The 22,722-nt window shown below is 41.0% G+C and overlaps 1 protein-coding gene across 1 annotated transcript in view; it reads left to right on the top strand.

Moving 5' to 3' along the window:
* Nucleotides 1-22,722, top strand: part of LOC308396542 (acyl-CoA:lysophosphatidylglycerol acyltransferase 1-like) — a 75,823-nt gene that overhangs the window by 46,174 nt on the left and 6,927 nt on the right. The window contains exon 7 of the mRNA XM_080881927.1: nucleotides 19,518-19,624. Within this exon, the coding sequence (XP_080738053.1) occupies nucleotides 19,518-19,624 (107 nt within the window). The remainder of the gene's footprint in view (nucleotides 1-19,517; nucleotides 19,625-22,722) is intronic.

Below are 22,722 nucleotides of genomic sequence, written 5' to 3'. Positions count from 1 at the left end.
AAAGAGTATTACGTATTTACTCCCTGTAGAAAGTAGTTTGTTGCACCACCTTTGTATTACTTTTGTATTATTCTGTATTAGCACCTTCAGAATTAACAGTTGCAATCGTGTACATTAACTTTTTATATGCACACACATCATGCAAATCCCCAATTTAGTAAAGAAAACTGTTGTCAGTGTTTCCACTGTAGAAACAAGTACAGGTGCTAATGTACACCTGTTCATGTTTGCATTTGCTGCCTGATGGAAGTCAGCCATCCTGTCTGGTTTGGGTCAGATGCTGCCCTTTATCATCACTCTGAACCTGAGGCCTCGCTGCTAGCATGGTCTTTGCAGGTGCTTGCATAGCTTTGATGTAGCATTGGCAGCTGAGCATGTTTTGCTCTTTACTGTCACATTCTTGACCCTTCGTTCTTTACTTCTCATCATTCTTTGTGTTGTAGCTGGTGCTCTTATTTTAGTCCCGACTCCCACATAAATTTATGTCAAGCAAGTGTTTTGAGAGGTTTATTTCTTTCTCTTTTTTCCTTTTTTTTTTTTTTTTTTTTTTTTTTTGAGGGAGGGTCCAGCCATCGTACAGATAATAATGAACTTAAGCTGGTTGCATATGTATGTTCAACTCTGTTTGGATTGGCAGATGGCTTGTGCTGATTTCTTTTCCTACTAAAGATAGGAAATCAACTCTTTGGTGTCTTTTTACACCGAATTATGCTCACTGTTCTCACTTTAAAGAAGTGCAGTATGCACCAAAAGTGACATCACAGCTACTGGTACACATACCACTTGTGCGTCTTTTCGACTGGTTGTTCACATTTCAATTTTGAGCTCATCCTGATGAAAGATGGCTCAGCTTAAACCACATCAAGGAGTCGACCTGTCCACAATGCACAAATGAAACTTGCACACAATTGCCACCTGATGGATCTTCGCCCAAATTGTGCTTGAGGTTAAATTTGTCATTTAATGTGCAATAACCTGTGAAATGTGATGAATGGTGAGCTGGATGAAGTACTACGTCGTTCTGGTTGTAAATTGGAAAACATGTCTTAGTTGGAGGCACGAGTGTGCGATCGAGTTGGTCTTTATTGCCACTTAAATGTCATTTTAGTACAGAAGCTCAGAGATTGTCAAATTACAGGGAGGGGGGAATACTGCAGTAAAGGTGAGAGGTTCTGGAAAAAGATGTGAGAGAGACAAAAGCAGTCTCTTTGGTTTCTGTTTAGACTTTATCTGCTTCTGTGCCGCTGCTGATGCGTAAGCGTTTTTTCTGAGAGGTGGCACTCATCAATCAGGAGAAGACTGCAGGGAGTCTGCTGCACCTCAAGCGACAGGATAAATGGTTACAGGGCTGTGGCGAAATCACAAGGTGGCACACGCAACCACCAATGTGGTGACTATAAACTTCGATTTACTCTTTTCTTCAGCAGCAACAAAGCAGCTGCAGCTGCACCAACCCAACTTTGCCTTTCCGTTTTTACCTCACAGTATGCTAATAGTGATGCCTTTAGCAAATGTTAATATTGTAATATTAGTGAGATAATATTTTAGCAAAGTGTCAGGAATAGTCTGGCCATCCTAATACACACCTGTAGACATAGGACACTGAGCATTAGTATTCACTGGACATGCTCTGCCAATGTAAACAGGAAGCAGGAGGTTGGTTGCTTAGACAAAACAGGAAGAAGAGCAATGAGTACAAGACTAGTGATTACTTTGCTTGGACCTTAAGTGGAGCCTATATGCAAAGGCAGTCATGTTGGCAGGAAACCTGTTAACGTTGGGAATCATTGCAAAGCAAATATGGTGACACATTAGTGCAGTATGAGCAGCATTATGGGATCATTATGGGAAAGCAGCACACACAAGTGGGATGAATTCACAGATGGTATGTGAGCCTTGATATAATAATGTTTTGGCTTAATTTGTGTGACTGATAAGATCTAATCAGGAAATGAATGTGGGTGTGTGCTTCATAGTTTCCAAAAGTCCCCAGTTCTGCCCTTTTGAGACTAAATTATAATTCAAATTATAGCTGAAACTGGGTCAGCAGCATTTTTTAAAAAGTCTGTTTTAGGGTTCCTAAAACCCCCACTAGTGTGGACATTGGGTTTAATACTACTGTGGATGTGTCTCATGAATTTTAAATATTCTTGGGATTAGTGGAAGTAGTTTTCCCTTGCGAGGCAGGTTCAACCACTGCTGTAAAATTCTGACATTAAAGAATTAAAAGATGCCTTCAGTTTTCACCCTTCATACCTGTCTGATTTGGCTTCTGGCTGAACCTTATCTAGCAGCATAAAAACAAACAAAAAACAGATCAGACTTTATATGTTTGCTCTTTAACGACTGCCCCCTTTGGAGTAAAGATGTGCCAGTACCTGTCTATGATAGGCTTTAGTATATGTGAAATATTGAGAAAATCAGGATCCGATGTCCGGGTGTTTAAAAAAATACATCTGGAAAAACAAAATGTAGAAATAAGCTACAGTATATGGCTGCCATCTTAAGAATATTCCTCTTCGTATGAAAAGCAAATGCAGGTGTCACTCCACGTTGTCCTGCTCTCTTTGCCCTTCAGATTCTCCTCTCTATTGCTTTTCTATCCACTTGAGGATAAAGTGAAGGTGGGCCAGGATTAGATTTTCTGTAGACTGTGTTCAAGATGAATATAATCCCCTAGGGTAGATCAGAAAAGATGTATCCAGGCATCAAAGCAGTAATCATCGGGTAGAAGTCACAGTGAGCCTAAATGTTGCCTTGAACAACTTCCTCAAACAGCTCAGGTGTGTGTCTACACCTCTGTGTGATAGAGGTTGATTTATGAACCCTGGCCCATTGCCCCCTCTCTAGAGAGGCCCCTCTGCCCACTTTGTCTGCGACTAAGAATTCATCAGCTCTGTAATTAGAGGGGATGCTGGATTCTCTTCCCCACCTCCGAGACTCTCTAATCAGCCATCGATACAATCAGCTTCCCCTGTTCTGTCAGCATCTCTGCAGCCAGGGGATGGACAAGAAGCCACCCGACTACAGTTGTTACAAGCGTGCGCACTCAGTTCCATGCCGTGCAGACAGTGCTGATCATAGACAACTTAGACCCATGCTGGTACAGGTGCAGAGTCAACAAGAGGATTAATCTCCTTGCTGATCAAGGGAGCACTGTAGGGGAGTGAGCAATGCGATGCACTTTGGTGATGCGAATAGGAGACGCGGGTGGACAAGTGCCACCCTACAGCGGTGTTTCTGCTGGGTCAGTTAAGGGGAATTTTTATTGTGAGAGTAGCATTTAATCACTGTCATGGCTACAAATAATTCAGAATAAGGAATGCCGTGAAAGATTGCCGTTTTTCAGGCAGTTTTTATTTTTTGTAATTCTTGGCTCTGGAATATTCCACTGAGAGCAGATATCCCTAAAATGGTCATCTTGGGCACAAAACTCAGAGGAGCTGCGCCAAGTCCAAGTATAAGATATAAAAGGATTATTTTTAAACTTTGATGGTAGCTTTGCATGATTCAGAGTACAAAAACAAAATATGGTGCTGGAAATAAGCCCATCTCCACTTGATACTCAGGATGCATGATTCTAGAGGGATTACATGGACTGATGAGTATTTTCCCTCCATAACACTAAACACCTTGAGTCATATTTTAACAAGGATAGTCAAAATCAAAGCTAGTAGTACAGTTGAACTAAAATAAATGAAGAAATGTAGTTTACTTAATGCTTACTCAATGGAGCTAGTAGTTAACACAATGGGGTTCCTTTTTTTGTATCGAAAAAACATCGAACCGTGACACCAAAGTATCGAACCGAACCGTGAATTTTGTGTATCGTTGCACACCTAGTTAACACCTGGGGTGATGATAAGTTTTGTATGAAATAACAATACAACTTTAGCAATGTTTATTTCCAAGGCAACTGGTGTTTTTTAAATGTACGTATGTAGATGCGTGCAAGTGAATGCACCTTCACTGTAAATGCCTTGGAAACAACATTCATAAGATGTTTGCTAGCCCTGAAAGATGTCAACTCCCAACTCTTGAGCGATCGTGGCTCAAGAGTTGGGAGTTCGCCTCGGAAGGTTGCCGGTTCGAGCCCCGGCTTGGACAGTCTTGGTCGTTGTGTCCTTGGGCAAGACACTTCACCCGTTGCCTACTGGTGGTGGTCAGAGGGCCCGGTGGCGCCAGTGTCCGGCAGCCTCGCCTCTGTCAGTGCGCCCCAGGGTGGCTGTGGCTACATTGTAGCTTGCCATCACCAGTGTGTGAATGTGTGCGTGAATGGGTGGATGACTGGATATGTAAAGCGCTTTGGGGTCCTTAGGGACTAGTAAAGCGCTATATAAATACAGGCCATTTACCATTTACCATTTAAATTAAGAAAACAAACAGTAATGCAGAAGTCAGTGGTGAAGCTGTGTGTTTTGTTTGTGGATAGCTGATTGCTGAGTTTAAGGCTTATAATTTGAATCATCATTACAAGAGCTTGACTGATGCAGAGCCGGAAGGGGCATCTGAACCTCTGCTAGCAAAGCCGCATCATGTTTATAATTGTACCATCTACTCTTACCAGTAGTAGTTTATAACATTAATACTGAACAGACTTGAGTTCGTTGTATGGTGCGGCCTTCCACAGTTTCTAATGTGGCCCCCTTTGGGAAAATTAGTTGCCCACCGTTGCTGTGCTATTAGGCTGCCTTGTGAATTGCTCATTTTATCCCAAAAGATGATCCATAGACATCACATACAGAGTAAGCGGCTGTGACACCAAGTTGAAAGTCATCTGTAGGATTATCATGATTCAGCAGGGAGACTGTTTGAGAGAGAGATTTCTGACTGTCCACTCAGCTTAGTAAAAGAGTGATTTCACCCATTTAGCGGGTCGTGTTATGTTTTTTTTGCATACACCCCCATCCCACAAGCAAAAAACCCATTAACTCAATACCACAGCAGCATAAAAATGGTTTGTTGTTTGTCTCTCTTTTTGAGATGCTGGGTATTTTTAGTTTTCCTCTAGTTATTTCCAGCTTTCTAAGCGCGAGATATGTATGTCAGCTAGATGTTTGCTGTAGTTTGGGTGCATTCAGGTCCAGCGGTTACAGAAGGCAGGTCGTGTTGATGCGTCGGGGATCCTGCAGTTAACTGCTTCAGCCTGACTGTTTCTGTGTTAACTGAGCTTCATTATAAGCTGCTGTCTTCCTCCCGTGTTATCGCTTTAAGGGGGCTCCAAAGGTGCTGGCTACCCTCTGAGCTTCAGCTACACAACGGGCAGCTGAATTTTGGGTAATGATGTAGATGGATCCATGTTGAACACCTCTGCTTCACTATTCCAGTCCTCATCCCTCAACTCCACCCTCCCTCGCTGTGTCTCCTGCCCTCTCTCCGTATAATCTCAGCCTCCCAGATTGCGGCATCATAAGCTCTCTGTGAATGGCAGATGGGAGAGCTAGGTGGGTGTACAGAGGCCGAACGAGGGCAGTGGTGGGTGTTAAATATGGTGAAATCCTTCTTTCTAAATGTACCTTGTCCTCTTTTTTTTTTTTTGCTGCTGTGTACATTTCTGAAAGCTGCTGTTTAGAAAATATCTGAAAGGTGACATGATTTACGGATTCTGGAGTCTGCCTGGTCATCACATGGGTGCTTTTGAGCCACACACCTGGCTTTCCAGACTCACATAGAAGTGTTGAGCTTGCAAACTGCACATATAGCTTTGTTAAAATATATAACACATTCCCCCCTCTGAGCCCTTACATAGTACATACATGTAGAGCTGGGCGATATATCGAGTTTTTAAAACATATCGATATATTTTTATACGAGATATAAGATGTGACAATATCCTTTATATCGATATAGTCTATGTTACATTATAATTATAGTTGTGGAGCCGCAAGTTTGCCTCTCTTTTGTCCACTTTTGTCTCTACGCAACGTTACTCCGCCTCGCCTTCACTGAAGACAACTCCCCCTCCTCCCCCATCGCTTCACGTGCAGGCAGCGACAAGATGGACACGGCAAATCTCCGTTAACGAGTTACTGCGCATCGCCCCATGCGTGGGGCTGGACGGCGTCAACGTGTTAACGAGCTAAACATGCTAACGAGCTAACCGCGCTAACCCTAAAATCCTTTCATTTTCTCAAAAGTTGATAGCCCGCCTTATGTATGAATTCTGGTTGTGCTTGATGGCTGCGAACCGATTTTATGTGGAACACGGCGTTCAGCAATCTGTCAAAAATGTTTGAGTACGACTTTGGTAAGCTACGGAGCTGCACCGCTTGATGGATTGTCAGCGCATTACGGCTACCGAAGAGCTTCGCGGAGTGATACGTACTGTGCTTCAACGTAATATTACCGTATTGTATGTGTATAAGGACCATAAATGGCACCTGTAAGAGACGTGGTTATGAAGCGGATTTCAAACTCCAGGCTGTCAGTCACGCAGTAAAACTTGGGAACAGAGCAGCTGTGAAATCTGTCTTTGTTATTGTGTTCAGCGTCTTTTAGTTTACATTTTGACTGCAAAATTGTGAGCTCTTTGTTTAGCACAAAAACAACCTTGTTTTCTTTTATTTATGGAGCATTATTATTTAATGAATGCTCATAATTTAATTTTGAGTAATTTTTCATGTACATCTGTATGTTAATAAAAGTGCCTGTGTGACATCTGGGACACAGCTTTGACTAAGAACTCTCTTTTTGTTCTTACTTTATGGCTTAAAAAAAAAAAATCGAGATATATATCTTATATCGCCATCCAGCTAAAAAATATCGAGATATGGATTTTGGGTCATATCGTCCAGCCCTACATACATGCTGTGTGCTAATCAATGTCCCAACATTACGCTCAGGATCAGTACGTCTCATGTGTCTTACCTGTAACAGTATGAGTGTTTTTGTGATTATAGATTGCATGTTGCAATAAAAAAAAAAAAAAACAGGAGTAGAAGGCATAGTTTTATTTCCTAAAGCTTAGGGTCTTCAAAGGGCTGGTGTTGCTATAGAAACCCATTAAAGGAAGCATCCCCCACCCGTGTTTGCTCCACTCGATAGTGAACCCTCGTCCAGAGGCTCATTAGCAGAGTAGTCAGATATTTCGGTAGAATTAGCAGTGCCTCAATGGAAAAGTCCTGCATTTGTTAACATCTAAAGCTTCTCTTCTTCTTCATGCGTATCAGCTTCTCACCAGTGCTTCTCATGTTTTTGGCTGAAAGTTGTTCTGTTACCAGTGATTAGACACGCAATATTACTTGACTGGTTGGTCATTGTGCAAAATTGAGACGTCACCACTGCTGTATGAACATTGATAATTGTGCTTCAGGCTGCACTGGACTAGCTGCTTTCATCTCATGAAGAAGAATGTACCTCTGAGATTAGAGAGGTGGCGAGGGGTTTTTTGTTTTTATTTTTTCCCCCCTCTTTCCAGCCAGTTTCTATTAACCCTTCTTCACTTCCCGGCCTTTTTTTGAAGCTTTAAATGAAATTAAATCCAGTGAGTTTTAAGTATTGTAAATTTAAAATTAGAAAAGGGAAACACTGGGATTTTATCAGCACTCATTATTGACAGACAGAGTTGAGGTGTCTGATGCAAATATGCAGCTTGGAGCATTGCCACATTTAGATTTTTATTTTATTTTTTATATGTTTTTTTTATAAATAAGAGTTTTTGTGTTTCATGTCGCTCTGTCAGTTGGTGGGAATATTTTGATGTGTGAATAATGTAGTGGATTAAAAAGGCCTACATTTACCTCAGATACCTGAATATCTACGTCATGCAGTATATAATATGAACTACAGAAGTAGTTCATATTGGGAAACCTTAAAGGAACTTAAGTGCTTTATTTTACTGTGTGTGTGTGTGTGTGTGTGTGTGTGTGTGTGTGTGTGTGTGTGTGACCTAGTTAAAATGACCTTTATGAATCCGCGTAAATAACAGGATGCTCTGACATCTGTGTTGTGACCGTTAAGTTAGTTCAGGACTGGTGCCACGTCTACGTTTGACAGTGGTTTTAATGCCCTTACTCTTAACCTCTGCAGTGATAACAGGTCGATGCTCCCCTGATGGCCCTTAATCTCTGCAAGACAAGAGCAGTAGTCTGTCGAGGGGGGGTGTGTGTGGTCACTTTAACAAGGTGAAACTTTGATCTTGCCACGTGGATGCAAAAGATCAAAGTTGAGACAAAAACATGAGTGTTTGTTGGTAACTGTTTAACATGCTTGGGTTAAGGAAATAAAAATTTGGGCCTCAAGTTGATGTTTCTGTTCATACAGTTTCAGCTGCTATGGGGAAATCATGCTGCTACTGAGGCTTGATACTGAAGACGTGGTGCGTCTTTGTGTACTGAATCGGAAAACAACTTTACAAAATAAGTGGTCAGTCGTGGCACATTGCTGCCCCTCTCTGAGCCTGGCTCTGCCAGAGGTCTCTTCCTGTTAAAAGAGAGTTTTTCCATCCTACTGTGACCAAGTGTTTGTTCATAGGTCGTCTGATTGTTGTATTATTGTAGGGTCTTTACTGTACAGTTTAAAGTGCCTCGAGGCGACTGTCGTTATGATTTGGTGCTATATGAATAAAGCTCAACTGAATTGAACTGAGTTAAAAGTATTGTGAATTAGTTTTATATAGGGCTGCTCGATTATGGCAAAAATGATAATCACGATTATTTTCACTGAAATTGAGATCTCGATTATTTGACGATATTTATTTAACCCTTACGACCTACTATAGAACCAAGTCCGCCATTTTTTTTACATGTTGTAGTGCCATTTTTGGGAGCATTTCAAGTTGCTATACAACTGTTATAGCCCATATTTTAATAATATGTATACATTAAGTCCATAGTAACTACATTAATTGCAAAAAAGTGCAATAAACTACAAAAAAATTGAAAATCGTTTTTGTTTTGTTTTTTACATATATTTCTACTTGGAGAAATTTAAGAGGTTTATCCCTCAAAACTTTAAATACAAAAAAGTTGCAAAAAATAGTTTACAACAACAGGAAATTTATTTTGAGTGTCTTCATAGTTTTATTTTGGAGATACACAATTTTTATATACTGCAGGAAAAACGAAAAAACAATCCTATGATGCAAATTTGCAAAGAAAACAGCAGGTGCATCAAAATAAACTATTTCCAGCAGTGCAATTCGAGTTCTAAGCATCACAGAAACTATTCAGAAAAGTCAAACATGACTTATAAAAACACCAGTATAGGCTTTTAAGGCCTACAAGTAAAAAACTACATTTTCCACGAAAATGACATCACTTCCGGTTTCGGGCAGGAAATGGCGGACATGCGATAGTTCGCGTTGATGTCGGTTTCACTGTGGGAAGTGTTAGGAACAGCTGATCGGATCGGCAAAGCGTGTTTCTGGAATATTATGTTTTTGTTCCTGCAAGCGCTTTTTATGCAGTTTTTGCAAAGCTATATGTGGAAGGAAACCGTGACCGAGGACAAGCTGATGGCATAAGATGTAAGTACAACTCCTCTGGTTTCACATGCAAAAAAAAAAATATTGCGCTAGCTTACCCGGTTCAGGTTCTACAGGGATTTAAAAATAGTTACACAAAACGGAGCGTGCAGCTCTGACCAGCTTTAAAGGGTTAACAATAACAACGTATTGAATAATGACTTTAAAAAATAATATAAAATAGTGTGCAACACCACTGAAGTTTTTTTTACCTCTCTTTTCAACCAACGGCAGTCACTTTCCTCTCCAAATAACTTCTGCTTAGCTTTCCGAGCTTCCCTCGGGTCCTCTTAATCAGCGGTCTCCAACCTTTTTTGCGCCACAGACCGGTTTATGCCCGACAATATTTTCACGGACCGACCTTTAAGGTGTCGCGGATAAATGAGGGAGGGGCTAATAATCGGCTCAGTCATTTTTAATGATCGTTGAAAGCCCAGATCGTAATCGTGATTAAAATTCGATTAATTGAGCAGCCCTAGTTTTATATGTGAAGGGAAAAGTACCATTCCTCCCTCTGCCTGTGGTCTTTTTATATCTGTTTTGGTCGTGCCTCTTGATGCCAGCATCAAACCATTTCCTCCAGTACAGACAGTCTTGAGACGGAGAGGAAGCAGATTAAAGACTAAATGGAGCAATTAACGAGCACACTCCTACCATCCCTCAACTTCTCTCTGATTGCAGATAAGGGCTTCTTGGTGTTTCACAAGCAGCGACCCTTAGGATTCTCAGAGAGCATGCGTGTGGTTTGCTTTGGGATTGGCACTGACCTCGAGGAAATCACATGACCGCTGTTGTGGTGTGTTGTTGTAGCATAGTAGAAATAAAACACTTGTTGTTGTTTCATCTTGTGCAGTGTACCTTCACTCTTCAGGAAGACTGATAGTTTGAAATCAGAGGCGGCAGGTTTTTTGCATGCTGTTGAAAACATTTATCTATATGAGAAAGATACAGGAAGAGGAACAGGAGGCTTTTTTTCTCTTTTTGTCCCTGAGCTACGCTGGCCAGTAATCTTAATATTCACCTTCTGCACCATTGTGTCCAAGTGCAGATCTCCCAGACATAGTCTTTATTTCCCGAGATTTCACAGCCGGAGATTTAGGACCTTATAGAGTCCCCAAACAATGACTGGCTTCGCTCCAAAGAGTCTTGTCGAGTGGACAGGCTTTTACAGCCACTGTCCAAATTTAATTAGCTTCCTACGCCGGTTCAGAGTGGAAACAGTATCTCAAGAATAAGAGCTGTACAGAAGCTAAATGACTCAATCAAGACTGTAAATATGAAGGCCTTAAAGCTTATTATTTACTCTGTTTATTACCCTGATTTGTTTTCCTGGTGAATAAACACGTGCACATCAATCCAAGAAAATTATGCTATTAAAATTGGTCATTTATTCACCGAAGTCCTGAAAATGACTGCAGTAGTTTGTACATCACATGTCAGTGAGGATCTATGTCCTCTGCTGCCCGTAGCGCAGGTCAGCACACTGTAAAAGCCTGACGTTGAAGGTTATTGACAGGAGAAACTGCTGCTCTCCCCCAGCTGTCTGTCCGTTCGCCAGAGTTTCAGGTTAACAAGCGAGTCGGTGCCAAGTGGGTTAGGGTGGAAATGAGAGCGCAGCCGTGGCCCCGCGCCAACACATCACCGCCGGTTCTTAGCTTCCGCCGCCACCGTTGTTGTACGCTGTAACACGTGGTGCTGAAACTATGCACACAGCAGATACAAACACCACCATACTCTGTTTCTCTCTCAGCACAACATTGGCACAGCAGAGCAGCGTTTCATTTTTCACACCACTGCAAACGCAGCGGAGCATTGTTAGAGAGCGCTCGGCTCGTCCTCCAGCAGCCACTGTAATGATGCGACCCGTAGGTGCAGCGATGCACTGATTGACCGGTCTATTTGTTTCCTGTGAGTGAGACCATGATGATGTTCACAACTTTAAAACATCAGCAGCCAGCAGAGTCGTGGCCCTCATCGCTAACCTAAAAATTTCTTCTTACCTAAAATTTAAATCCTTAACTTTTAGAGATTTATATTTTTCAGTGTCACATGCTCTTGGATTCTTGCTAATTTACCAGCTATTAAAAATGAAAGAAAAAAAAAGTGTTTGGAGTGATATCCTTATACATACATCCAGCAGAGCTTTGTTTGTGTGTAGTGACACCAGAAAGAAATTTTAAGAGATTTAAAGTGAAGGCAGCCAATAATTATGTCATAGTAACTTGTGCAGATGCAATAGGACATATAATCCTTCATATTTTTCTTAAATACTCTGTAAAGATGGATTTAGAGTATAGACAAATGCTGCATACTGTGCATGGATAGTTTAGAGGTTTTTAAATGTTCACTTTTAGAGGACATTTTCTGAAAGACGTATAAAGTTGTTTCTAGTATTTCCCCACAACTTTAAGTGGGCGGGGTACCCAGGTCTATTTTGACCTCATTTCACCTTTTTAAAAAATATTTTTTTATTATTATTATTATTATTATTATTAGTTTTGTATCTGTCAGGGAGAATAATGTTGTCAGATCAGGTTACTAGTAGCAAATCCCCTGTTTTCTGAAGTCCTGCTTTGAAGCCTCAGGTTAGGCCAGTGGTTCCCAAACTTTTTTTGCTAGACCCCCCTTTGCTTTACAAGGAGTCGTTATAAGAAGTGTTTGTGAACTAAAAATCAAGAATGTGGAATTCTGTTTGTCCGTGATTTGGAGAGCCCAGCGCCTGCTCCTGACGCAGGGAAAACCAATTATGCACTTGTGCAGGTGAAGCCAAAGGGAATATTTGCTTCACCATATTTTTTAGTCTTTGGCTTAGAATGAAGTTGGTTTGGAAACATATTTGGCGATGCTTCATCTCCTGCTTTGCGTTTGTGTGGGAGCCAAAGACCTTCTTGGTCTGAGGTGATGGTGCTACCCACTGTGCCACTGTACTGTTGGAGAAAGAAAAAGCCGCTTAACCTGAAAGATAAATGATCATGATGGTTACTTAGAGCTGTAATTAGAAAATATTCTTGTAGCTGGTGTGAGATGCAAATGAAGCGTCAGTTGGTTTCTGAGCAGGAAATGAAACCAGTGAACATCCCATAAACTGAGTGATTTGGTTTGTCAGTGGTTTATCTGGAGCCACTTCTGCAGATGTGGTTATGGCCATTGTTCGCCAAACAAACCAGGCTGATAAAGCAGAGAAAGCAGCTGATACGGGCGAGTGTGTTCTATCTATGCGTGTTGGGTTTTGTTTTTTGGGGTTTTTTTTGGTTTTTTGGTGGGGGTTTTGTTTGTGGGCCCGAACCAGCATCACCGCCTTCAACCTCAGCTCCTGCAGCTGCTCTGAACACCAACAAGATCCTGATTTGTGCATGAATATTTCAGCTGCAGGAAACCACTGTGGCAGCCACCTGCTACCCAACGCCCTAAACGTTCCAACCCTCTTGATAAGTGGCCCGAGTCGGTTTTTGTTTCCCTCTGCCACAGTTACAGCACTATTGGTTTACATTTTGGAGCATGAGAGCCCTTCAAAGGCATCCTATAGTGGAGCAGGTGTGAAAGACTCTCAAGCCTTGCATGGCTTTGCAAATCATAAATTAATTAATTCATTCGCTTTTATTTAATGATGCCACATTGATGATCATTACTGCAAAAAGGCAGTCAATTATCTGAAGATTTGTGCTTTTAATAGACGCTATTTATGCACCCAAAGTCAAAAATGGCCAACCATAAACTAAACTAGAAGCACTTAGTGGCTTTTGTTGTTATGGTGGTAACTCGCTTGATTTCTGTACTGTTATTAAAAGATAATAATGTTCCTATTGCGTTCAGTCTCTTAGTTTCTCTTTTCTTAGTGCTCAGACAAAGCCTCAGTGCTGTTGGCTCCTATGACACATCAGTAACAAGGAGGAGACCTGATACCTGCAAACACAGGAGAAGAAGCTTCGAGGAACGTCTTGCTTTGGCCTCTAATCACCCGATCAGGTTTCCACAGCAGTTCTGGGCAGGCTGAGCCGTTCAGGGGGCCCAATGTAGCTGTTGGTCAAAAGCTGTTTTATCTTCAAAAGTTCAGCTCTGTTAGAGCCTTTAACGGATGAAAGTGGTTGACTTGAGTCAGCTTTAACTTGAATTTTAACAGGCGTTTCTTGCTGGCAGGGACATAAAAGTTGGTCTGCTTAGACAGGATCTTGTTCAGAGCAACACCCACACCGTGAACTGCTGGATAATGAGCAGGAGTGTCTATAGACATGCGCTTGAAGTATATAAACCAGACGAGGGAGCTTGTGCACAATCACCAGCTCCTGTCCTCCTCGTTTGTGGGGCAAGCAGGCCGAGCCTTTCCCTCATTTGGTCATACTGACGGTTTCAGTTCAAAGATCAAGTCTTTACTGCAGCGACTCTCCATCTTTGCATCAGTCCCTTTACACTGAGCCTTTTTAACCCATTACATTAAAAAAGAGACAAAAAATGCTCTGTGATAAGCATTTGTTTCAAATTAAAAAAAATTTCAACATTTTAAACTTGGAAATGGAAGGTTTCATGTGACTGTTTGCTCTGGTTATTAAAAAGTCATAATTTCATTTAGAGTATCTTCTTATTCATTTTGTTGAGTAAGTCTGCAAGTAAAGATTATTTTATCAATTCAATCCCTTATTTCTTGTTTTGCTTGGTTGATTTTAATAAATTCATCCAACTGGGGGCAACTAATTGATTCCTTTTGGCTTGATAACTAATAGATTAAATATTATCCAGGCTATTACTCGTCATTTTTCATTGTTTCTTTAATATTTATAATTGTATTCAGAGCCTCATGTGAATACTGATTCATTTAGTTGCACAGGTAATCGTCATGGCAATCATGTCTGCAGCAGGCCTTTTAGAAACGTGCCTCTTCTCTTCAGTTACATTTAAACGATGAACCCACAGGTCACATTTTAAATGATCGTTTTAGCATCATACTCGTTACTTGCTATTCCTTTCGTAAGATGCTTTTCTCAATGGCGCGGATGTACTTTTACTGCAAACATTATCCGGTCAGGAATATTGAGCGCAGAGGAAATGCTTTGTCTAAGGGAGGAGACTGTAACCTCTATTTGAAGGTGACCAGAGGCAGGCTGTGTGGGAGTGCAGCCTGTTGGAGACCCCTTCTGGCTAGAGACGAGATTTCATCGGCACTTTTTATGCTGTTTAACAGTGACCGTTTTTATCAGCCACCTACAGTTTGTGCAACGTCAGCCACCAAATCAGTCATTCAGTTTGTTCAGACACAGATTTCTCATCCAAAATTGAGTTTGAGCCATCTAGAAGTGATGAATTTATTAACGAAAAATACAATTTATTTATTTTATTTTTTTTTTTTGTGATGTCTTCTTAAATGGGAATATTTTCTAGTTTTCTTCGTCTTCTAGGTTGTCACGTTTTTAGAGTGTTTAAGAGCTGCTTAAACACTTACAGGGAGGTTTTAATTAGTTTTAGTCCAGATCCATTCAGGTCTTCTTTAGTACATCTTTATTCTTCAGACACTTTTCCTATCATACCTTCATCAAGTCAGTTTTTGAGGTACAGAAACAGTTACTTTCAGTTTGAATTCAAAATGATGTGTAAGCAATATATCGAAGGCTTTGCTGATCTTACAAGATGAACTTTTTGTTTTGCTAACATTCAACTTGGATCCTTCTTTATTGTGAGTGAGCGAGTGAGGGGGAGGGTGCCAGTGAAAGTCTGAGAACCACTACGCGAAGTTTTACGAAGGGAATGCTTGAATATAAATATTCATGACCACTGAAAACATCTCATAAAGCACAAGTGATTCACAGTGATTTGAGTCATTTCAAGGCAAAAATGTATCAAATCTCTACCAGACTCTGCTCTCCTAATGTGAGAAATGGCTGTTTTCTTTGTTTTACATGATCATAAAATTAAAAGCATTTATCAAAAGAAGCATAAAGTGCGTCATGCAGACACATTTAAACATAATAAAGCATTAGAATGTGAATTTTGAAATTAGCTGTACAAGACTCAAGTGCAAGTACATGAGGAATATAACCGTGTAACGCTCAGTAGTCTAAAATAAATAAATGCTCGATCACCTTTTTGTCAATACCTAAGGACCTCAGGCCGAGGCCTGGCGGGTAACAAATGCTGGCACCGTAACTATAAGTCCCTAGCATCTATATGCAAAGTTATAAATGAAGAAACTACCAGATGATTAAAAAGTAACTGCAGTTTGCAGCTTTACTAGTTCCTCTGTATGGCTATAGATGAGTTGGAAGCTGAATTTCCAGGATTTAATAGTGTGGCTTCTCTGTGACTTACAAATGTAGCTTCTATGTTTGTTGAGAGCTGCACTGATCTAACTTTGTCAGTTTGAGGGGAAAAAAGGGACAGAGAGAAAATCTGACTTTCTCCTCCCACTCACATTTGAGCGAGCTCAGTGAGTGGTCTGTCGGCTGTCGGGGGCTCCCTCAGCACTTCTGTCTCTCTGTGACACTCTGATGAGCTGGCCAGCTAATGAGTCCCCCAAACAAGCTGAAGCTACAGCAAACACAGGCTGCTGTAATAGACGCCAGGTTGAAATGGACTGCTGTGCACAGGGTCCACAGCTGACTCCCTGGGATTTTGGACTGCAGCTTGCACGACAGATCAATCCAGACAATTTTTGCTGAGTGAGACTCCAGAAACCCTTTGCTGTGTTTCATCTTTGTCTCTCCCTGACTATGGAACGCCAGGACTGCCATAATGAATTAATTAAATACACCATTAAATAATTAATTAAATGTGGCAATAATTAATTAAAATTGGAATTAATTAATTAAATAAATAGTTATGACACATGTAATTAATTAATTATTGACACATTTAATTAATTATTTATGTATTTCACATTTTAATTAATTATTGACACATGTAATTAATTAATTATTGACACATTTAATTAATTATTTATGTATTTCACATTTTAATTAATTATTGACACATTTAATTAATTATTGACACATTTAATTAATTATTTAATGATATATTTATTTATTTCATTTTGGCAGTCCTGACGCCTGGCTCTCGTCATGAAATAATTTTATCTGTCAGCCTCACCCATCAAACTCAGGGGGCGGGGTTAACGCTGCCCATGCAGCTTCTCTAACATTTGATTGGTTGCCGTGCAAAGTAAGTCAAAACAGGTCGATCCTAGAAAATCGATTGCTTGTGTAGACTTGGGGCAGCCAGTTATCCCAGAATGCAGATCAAATCACAAGCAGCAATGGTGGTGGTGTAGTTTTAAAATACCCCGTTTTTCTGTCACCAGCTACACTTTTAACAGTGTTTTAGCCGCGAATGTCGCGACGTATGTCTGGTCAGGTTGTCAACATAGAACATGTTTGCAAAAGTGCTCAGATGTTTTCAGAGATTTCACTAGCTCTGCTAACAGTTAGCATGCAGAGTGCACCGAGGGGGTTACGTTAACCGGTTTGTTTACATATTCCACTCTCCGTGTTCCACATGTTGCATTCGCAGATTCTCATTTTCACCGAACGATCGTCTCTTTCCGCCTGGTCTTGTGTCTCTGTGCTTCTGTAACATAAAGAACGAGCTGACATTTTTCTCACGAAACCAGCGATCAGCTCAACAGACCCTCAGTTTACCTGCATGCATCCTCCTCCTCATCTGTCAGCTGTTTAACACCTGCTGCTAATTCAAGAAACACGCCTAGTTACCTGGTGATAGTCACAGTTTAACTGGGCAGCCGGTGCTCGATATAACGCAATGTCAGCGCATTTTTCTGCACAAGATAAGTAAATATAGTGTTTTCCCCGAGCGCAGAGCTGCTGGAGCTCGTTTCCTTACAGAGCACTTTATAGGCGAACAGCTTTATCAGCGGCTGATGTCCAATCACCAGCACACAGCTTTCAAACCTCAGCTGAGTTTTAGCTCTCAGTGGTTAAACGCTGGACTTCATTCACTCAGGTTCTGTCTGTCGGGTCACCTTTACTTCGCTGTTTTATTTACAACTGAGCAAATCGGTTTGGCTGAGGTTAAAGTTACGTTTCATAACTGCATAGTTTCACAGACGTTTAATGGTTCACTGGCACATGTGTTAGACTGAACTATCATCTAAATATCATCTGTTTTTTTAATAGTTATTCAACTGTATTCTAAGCACCAGCTGTCTGTTAGAATGTGATTTTTTTTCTCTCTCTGTTGGCAGAGGTATAAAAATGAGCAGGAAAATCTGACATGCATGGCGAACTTCACCGACGATATTTAGGGAGGAATAAACACACATCAAACATAAATGAACCATTTGTCTGTCTCCATAATTGAGAGAATTTTCTCTTCTTATGTCAACACTCTCTCTCTTTTTTTTTCTTTTTTTTTTGCTTTTTCGGTCATGTTATGTTTACCTGTCAAAGGCTTGTTACAAACTATGAAACACATTGTGCAGACTTCTGGATGTTAGAAGAAAACTAATACTGCTCATGAATGAGACTAAAGGCAGGAAGGTGTCCTTTAAAACTAAACATGTTAATAGGACCTCCCTGTTTATATCATAGTTTATGATATAGCACGTGTATTTCAGTAATAGCCTGCTGAGGCCACTATACGTGCTGGCCTCATATCAAATGTGAAGGCAGACTGAGTCTATGTTTGACGTTTTTTTTATATCTAATCTTCCTTTTCAAACATTTAAACAGCAGCGAGTCTGCAGCTGAGGGAATACAAATTCAAATTGTCGGAACAGGTTTGCTCGTTTCTTGGATTCATTTGGTGATTTATTAAATGTATAACTGTTATTCTAATCTGCTGAGTCTCTTACACTTTTCTTTATGCTGTATATTTTCACGTCTCTGGAATAGTTGGCAGTTAGATAGTCAGCTGGGAAACTTTGTGTTAACTCATGGAGCTGAGGATATCGTGGATATGCTGACCTCGCTGCGTGGTGTACAGAGCGAGGTCAGCATGATTAATATTCACAATAAAAATATTAGCCGAACATCATGAAGTCTGTATGTGTTTCATAGTGTCGAACAACCTTTGTACAGTTAAAGCCAGCAGTTACTACATGACGGAAACACCAACGTTATCTCTTTTATGTGTTTATACACAGGTCACGCTGATTACTGAACAAAAACCCAAAGATCAGATGTTAAACAGATTTATTTGCTCTCTCTCCTCCTTAAACATGTTTTTAATGTTAGTTATAATTCAGAATTGGCGACTGAAACACGTAGGACACATAAGAACATCAGGAAATAAAACATCGATAAATATAACCTCAGTAAAAGAAGTCAGCGGGGGTTACTACAGCTGTGTACCGGGGCCTGCGCTTTGTCGGTGGGATTGCTTGCGAGGCGAGCGGGTCTATCCCACGCTTTGCCGTGAGACTGGGCAGACATCTCCGAAATCATCGAAACACTTTTGCAAAGAGGCTGTATCTTGACAAACCGACCAGACACATGAAGATTAAACCACTACATTCTCGGCTAAAAAAATATTAAAACGGTATTTGGTAACACACAAACAGGGTTTTTCAAAGCTCAGTTCTGTTAGCTTCCACATGCCGGTTGTTGTGTGCTAGAAACAATGGCCACCAGGCCAAAGCAATGGTTTTGACTCGATCAGCGTTAACCCCGCCCCCTGAGTTTGATGGGTGAGGCTGACAGATAAAATTATTTCATGATGAGAGCCAGGCGTCAGGACTGCCAAAATGAAATAAATAAATATATCATTAAATAATTAATTAAATGTGTCAATAATTAATGAAATGTGTCAATAATTAATTAAAATGTGAAATACATAAATAATTAATTAAATGTGTCAATAATTAATTAATTAAATGTGTCAATAATTAATTAAAATGTGAAATACATAAATAATTAATTAAATGTGTCAATAATTAATTAATTACATGTGTCATAACTATTTATTTAATTAATTAATTCCAATTTTAATTAATTATTGCCACATTTAATTAATTATTTAATGGTGTATTTAATTAATTCATTATGGCAGTCCTGGCGTTCCATACCTGACTGCCCGGCTCTTTTTTTTTTTTTTTTTTTCTTTCTCTCCTCAGGATGTACCCGATAAAAGAGGTTCCTGTGGAGGCTGAGGCCCTGACTGACTGGCTATATCAGAGGTTTGTGGAGAAAGAAGATCTACTGGCCCATTTCTACGACACAGGTATGTTACTGTGGTAAAATCAAACTGAAGAACTATGGTACTAGGGATGAACTGGTTCAGCTTTATCCAATACCACTGCTTTGACTTCAATTTATTGGCAGTGGTCTCATTTCAGCTAAATATTCTGTCTTTACTGCGCTTTGCTGTGGTTTGAGGCTATGCTGCTTTCTCCTTTACCCTGCTCTAAATGTCAGGGTGTAAAGTGGATGATGCTGATAGTATTGATCAAGAATGGAGAACCTGTGCAGTTGAATGTTAAATACACCTGCCTGAGCACTTCACATTTGTTCCCTGAGCGTGCACAAGCCAGAAATAGATGACAAAAGTGCTCCTAATAACAAGAGCACAGTTTGAGTTAACTATACTCAGTCTAACAGTGAATAGTGTGCAGCAGCCTAGCTTAACACAGTTAAAACAGGCAAAAAGTTGGAGCTAGTTTCAGGCTCTGAAAAGTGAAGCCAATGTTCATTTGCATTGAACCTGCATTCATTTTAAAAGCCACCAGTTGGCGATGTGTGTGGTTGCAAAAAGACTTCTTGTCCTACTAAAATATATGGGATAGTGAACCACTATATATATTTTACTAATGAATTTCAGTGTCAGTCACCCTTATTGGGTCATGCTGGATAAAATATCGAGTCCATTTTGTAAAATTTGGTCGTTCTTAAAGTTAGAAGAGATGATTATCCAGCATATATCTAAAATTGATGAGTTGGTAATCAATGAGGGTGCACTTTCACAGTCCGATCCGCCCGCTTGCATCAAATGCAGTTTGAGGATACCAAAGTGACAAAGCCAAAAAAGATTATTGCAAGATGTCAGAAAGGGATTTCAGAGGTCTGTGTGTGATGTCACTGTAGCTGTCCATCTTTTATACCGATGGTGTCAAACATGAGGACCACGGGCCAAAATCGACCTAGCAATGTCTTCACTTTGGAAAATGTGAAGGAGGGCATAAAGTTTGGACATTATAAACATATACATTACATAAAACTTAATGTGTTTTTTACTAACTTCTATAGAAATGTTCATTTTTATTATGGGTTCACGGTAATAAATGAATCCGTTAATTCACAGAAAATGCTGATTTTTTTTTTTTAAATTATTTATTTATTTAAATTAACAAAACCTTTTGTTTCATAACTACAGAGCAGTCTGGCCAATAAGCTGCTAGAACCTTTTCTGCAATTTTGCACTTTTATTTCTTTAAATTTAAGCCCAAACAATCGTGCTGACACATTTGTCAAATCAAATCAAAATCAAATCAAATCACTTTTTATTGTCACATCACATGTGCAGGCACACTGGCACAGCACATGCGAGTGAAATTCTTGTGTGCGAGCCCCACAAGCAACAGAGATGTGCAAACACAACAACACAAACGAGCAAAATACAAGAATGGCCAACCTGAAACTAATAAATATATGTACAATATATAATAGTGTATGCATTTCTGGATGTGTATACTAAATATTTTCCTGTGTGTGTGTGTGTGTGTGTGTGTGTGTGTGTGTGTGTGTGTGTGTGTGTGTGTGTGTGTGTGTGTGTGTACACATTTTTACAAATTAAATAGTAAAAAAAATAAATAAATAATAATAATAATAATAATAAAATATACAGAGTTGAATATGTGCAAAACAAGTGGCATTTATATACAGTGTGGAGTGCATAATGTTGAAGTTCCAGTAGTGAAGCTGAGGTGTCTATGACGTGTTCAGCAGTCTGATGGCCTGATGGAAAAAGCTGTCTCTCAGTCTGCTGGTACGGGACCGGATGCTGCAGAACCTCCTTCCTGATGGAAGCAGTCTGAACAGTTTATGGCTGGGGTGACTGGAGTCCTTGATGATCCTCCCCGCTTTCCTCAGGCACCGCTTCCTGTAGATGTCTTGGAGGGAGGGAAGCTCACCTCCAATTATCCGTTCAGAGCACCGCACTACTCGCTGGAGAGCTTTGCAGTTGTAGGCGGTGCTGTTGCCATACCAGGTGGTGATGCATCCAGTGAGGATGCTCTCAATGGCACAGTGATAGAAGGTCCTGAGGATGCGGGGGCTCATGCCGAATCTTTTCAGTCTCCTGAGAAAGAAGAGGCGCTGCTGCGCCTTCTTCACTGTTTTGTTTGTGTGTACTGACCACGTAAGATCCTCAGCCAGATGTACTCCAAGGAACCGGAAGCTGCTCACTCTCTCCACAGCAGCGCCGTTGATGGTGATGGGGGTGTGTACTTCTCTGCACCTCCGGAAGTCCACTATCAACTCCTTTGTCTTTGCGACGTTGAGGGTGAGATGGTTGTCTTGACACCAGTGGGTCAGGGCGCTGACCTCCTCCCTGTAAGCCGTCTCATCACCGTTGGTGATAAGACCCACCACTGTAGTGTCGTCCGCAAACTTCACAATGATGTTGGAGCTGTTAGTGGCTGTGCAGTCGTAGGTGTAGAGTGAGTACAGGAGAGGGCTCAGTACACACCCCTGTGGAGCACCAGTGTTCAGTGTGATGGGGGATGAGGTGATGCTGCCCAGTCTGACCACTTGGCGTCTGTCAGACAGGAAGCTAAGGATCCAGCTGCAGAGGGAGCTGCTCAGTCCTAGATCCTGCAGTTTCCTGTCCAGCTTCGAGGGAACGATGGTATTGAATGCTGAGCTGTAATCTACAAACAGCATCCTCACATACGTGTCTCTCTTCTCCAGGTGTGACAGGGCAGTGTGTAGTGTCAGGGCTATGGCATCATCAGTGGACCTGTTGTGGCGGTATGCAAACTGTAGAGGGTCCAGTGAGTCGGGTAGTGCAGAGCGGATGAAGTCCCTGACCAGCTTCTCGAAGCATTTGCTTACGATGGGGGTCAGGGCTACAGGTCGCCAGTCGTTCAATGAGGAGATGGTGGAGGATTTGGGTACAGGGACGATGGTGGCCATTTTGAAGCAGGCTGGGACTACAGACAGAGAGAGGGAAAGGTTGAAGATGTGCGTGAACACTCCAGCCAGCTGAGCCGCGCATGACCTGAGGACGCGGCCGGGAATCCCGTCCGGACCAGTAGCTTTGCGTGCGTTCACCTTCCTGAAGCACTTCCGCACATCCTCCTCAGACACAGTGTGCGCACTGAC

This window comes from Rhamphochromis sp. 'chilingali', assembly GCF_963969265.1.
Source record: "Rhamphochromis sp. 'chilingali' genome assembly, chromosome: 5".
NCBI lineage: Eukaryota > Metazoa > Chordata > Actinopteri > Cichliformes > Cichlidae > Rhamphochromis > Rhamphochromis sp. 'chilingali'.
Note: the sequence above shows the minus strand (reverse complement) of the source record. Positions and strands in the feature narration are given on the sequence as shown.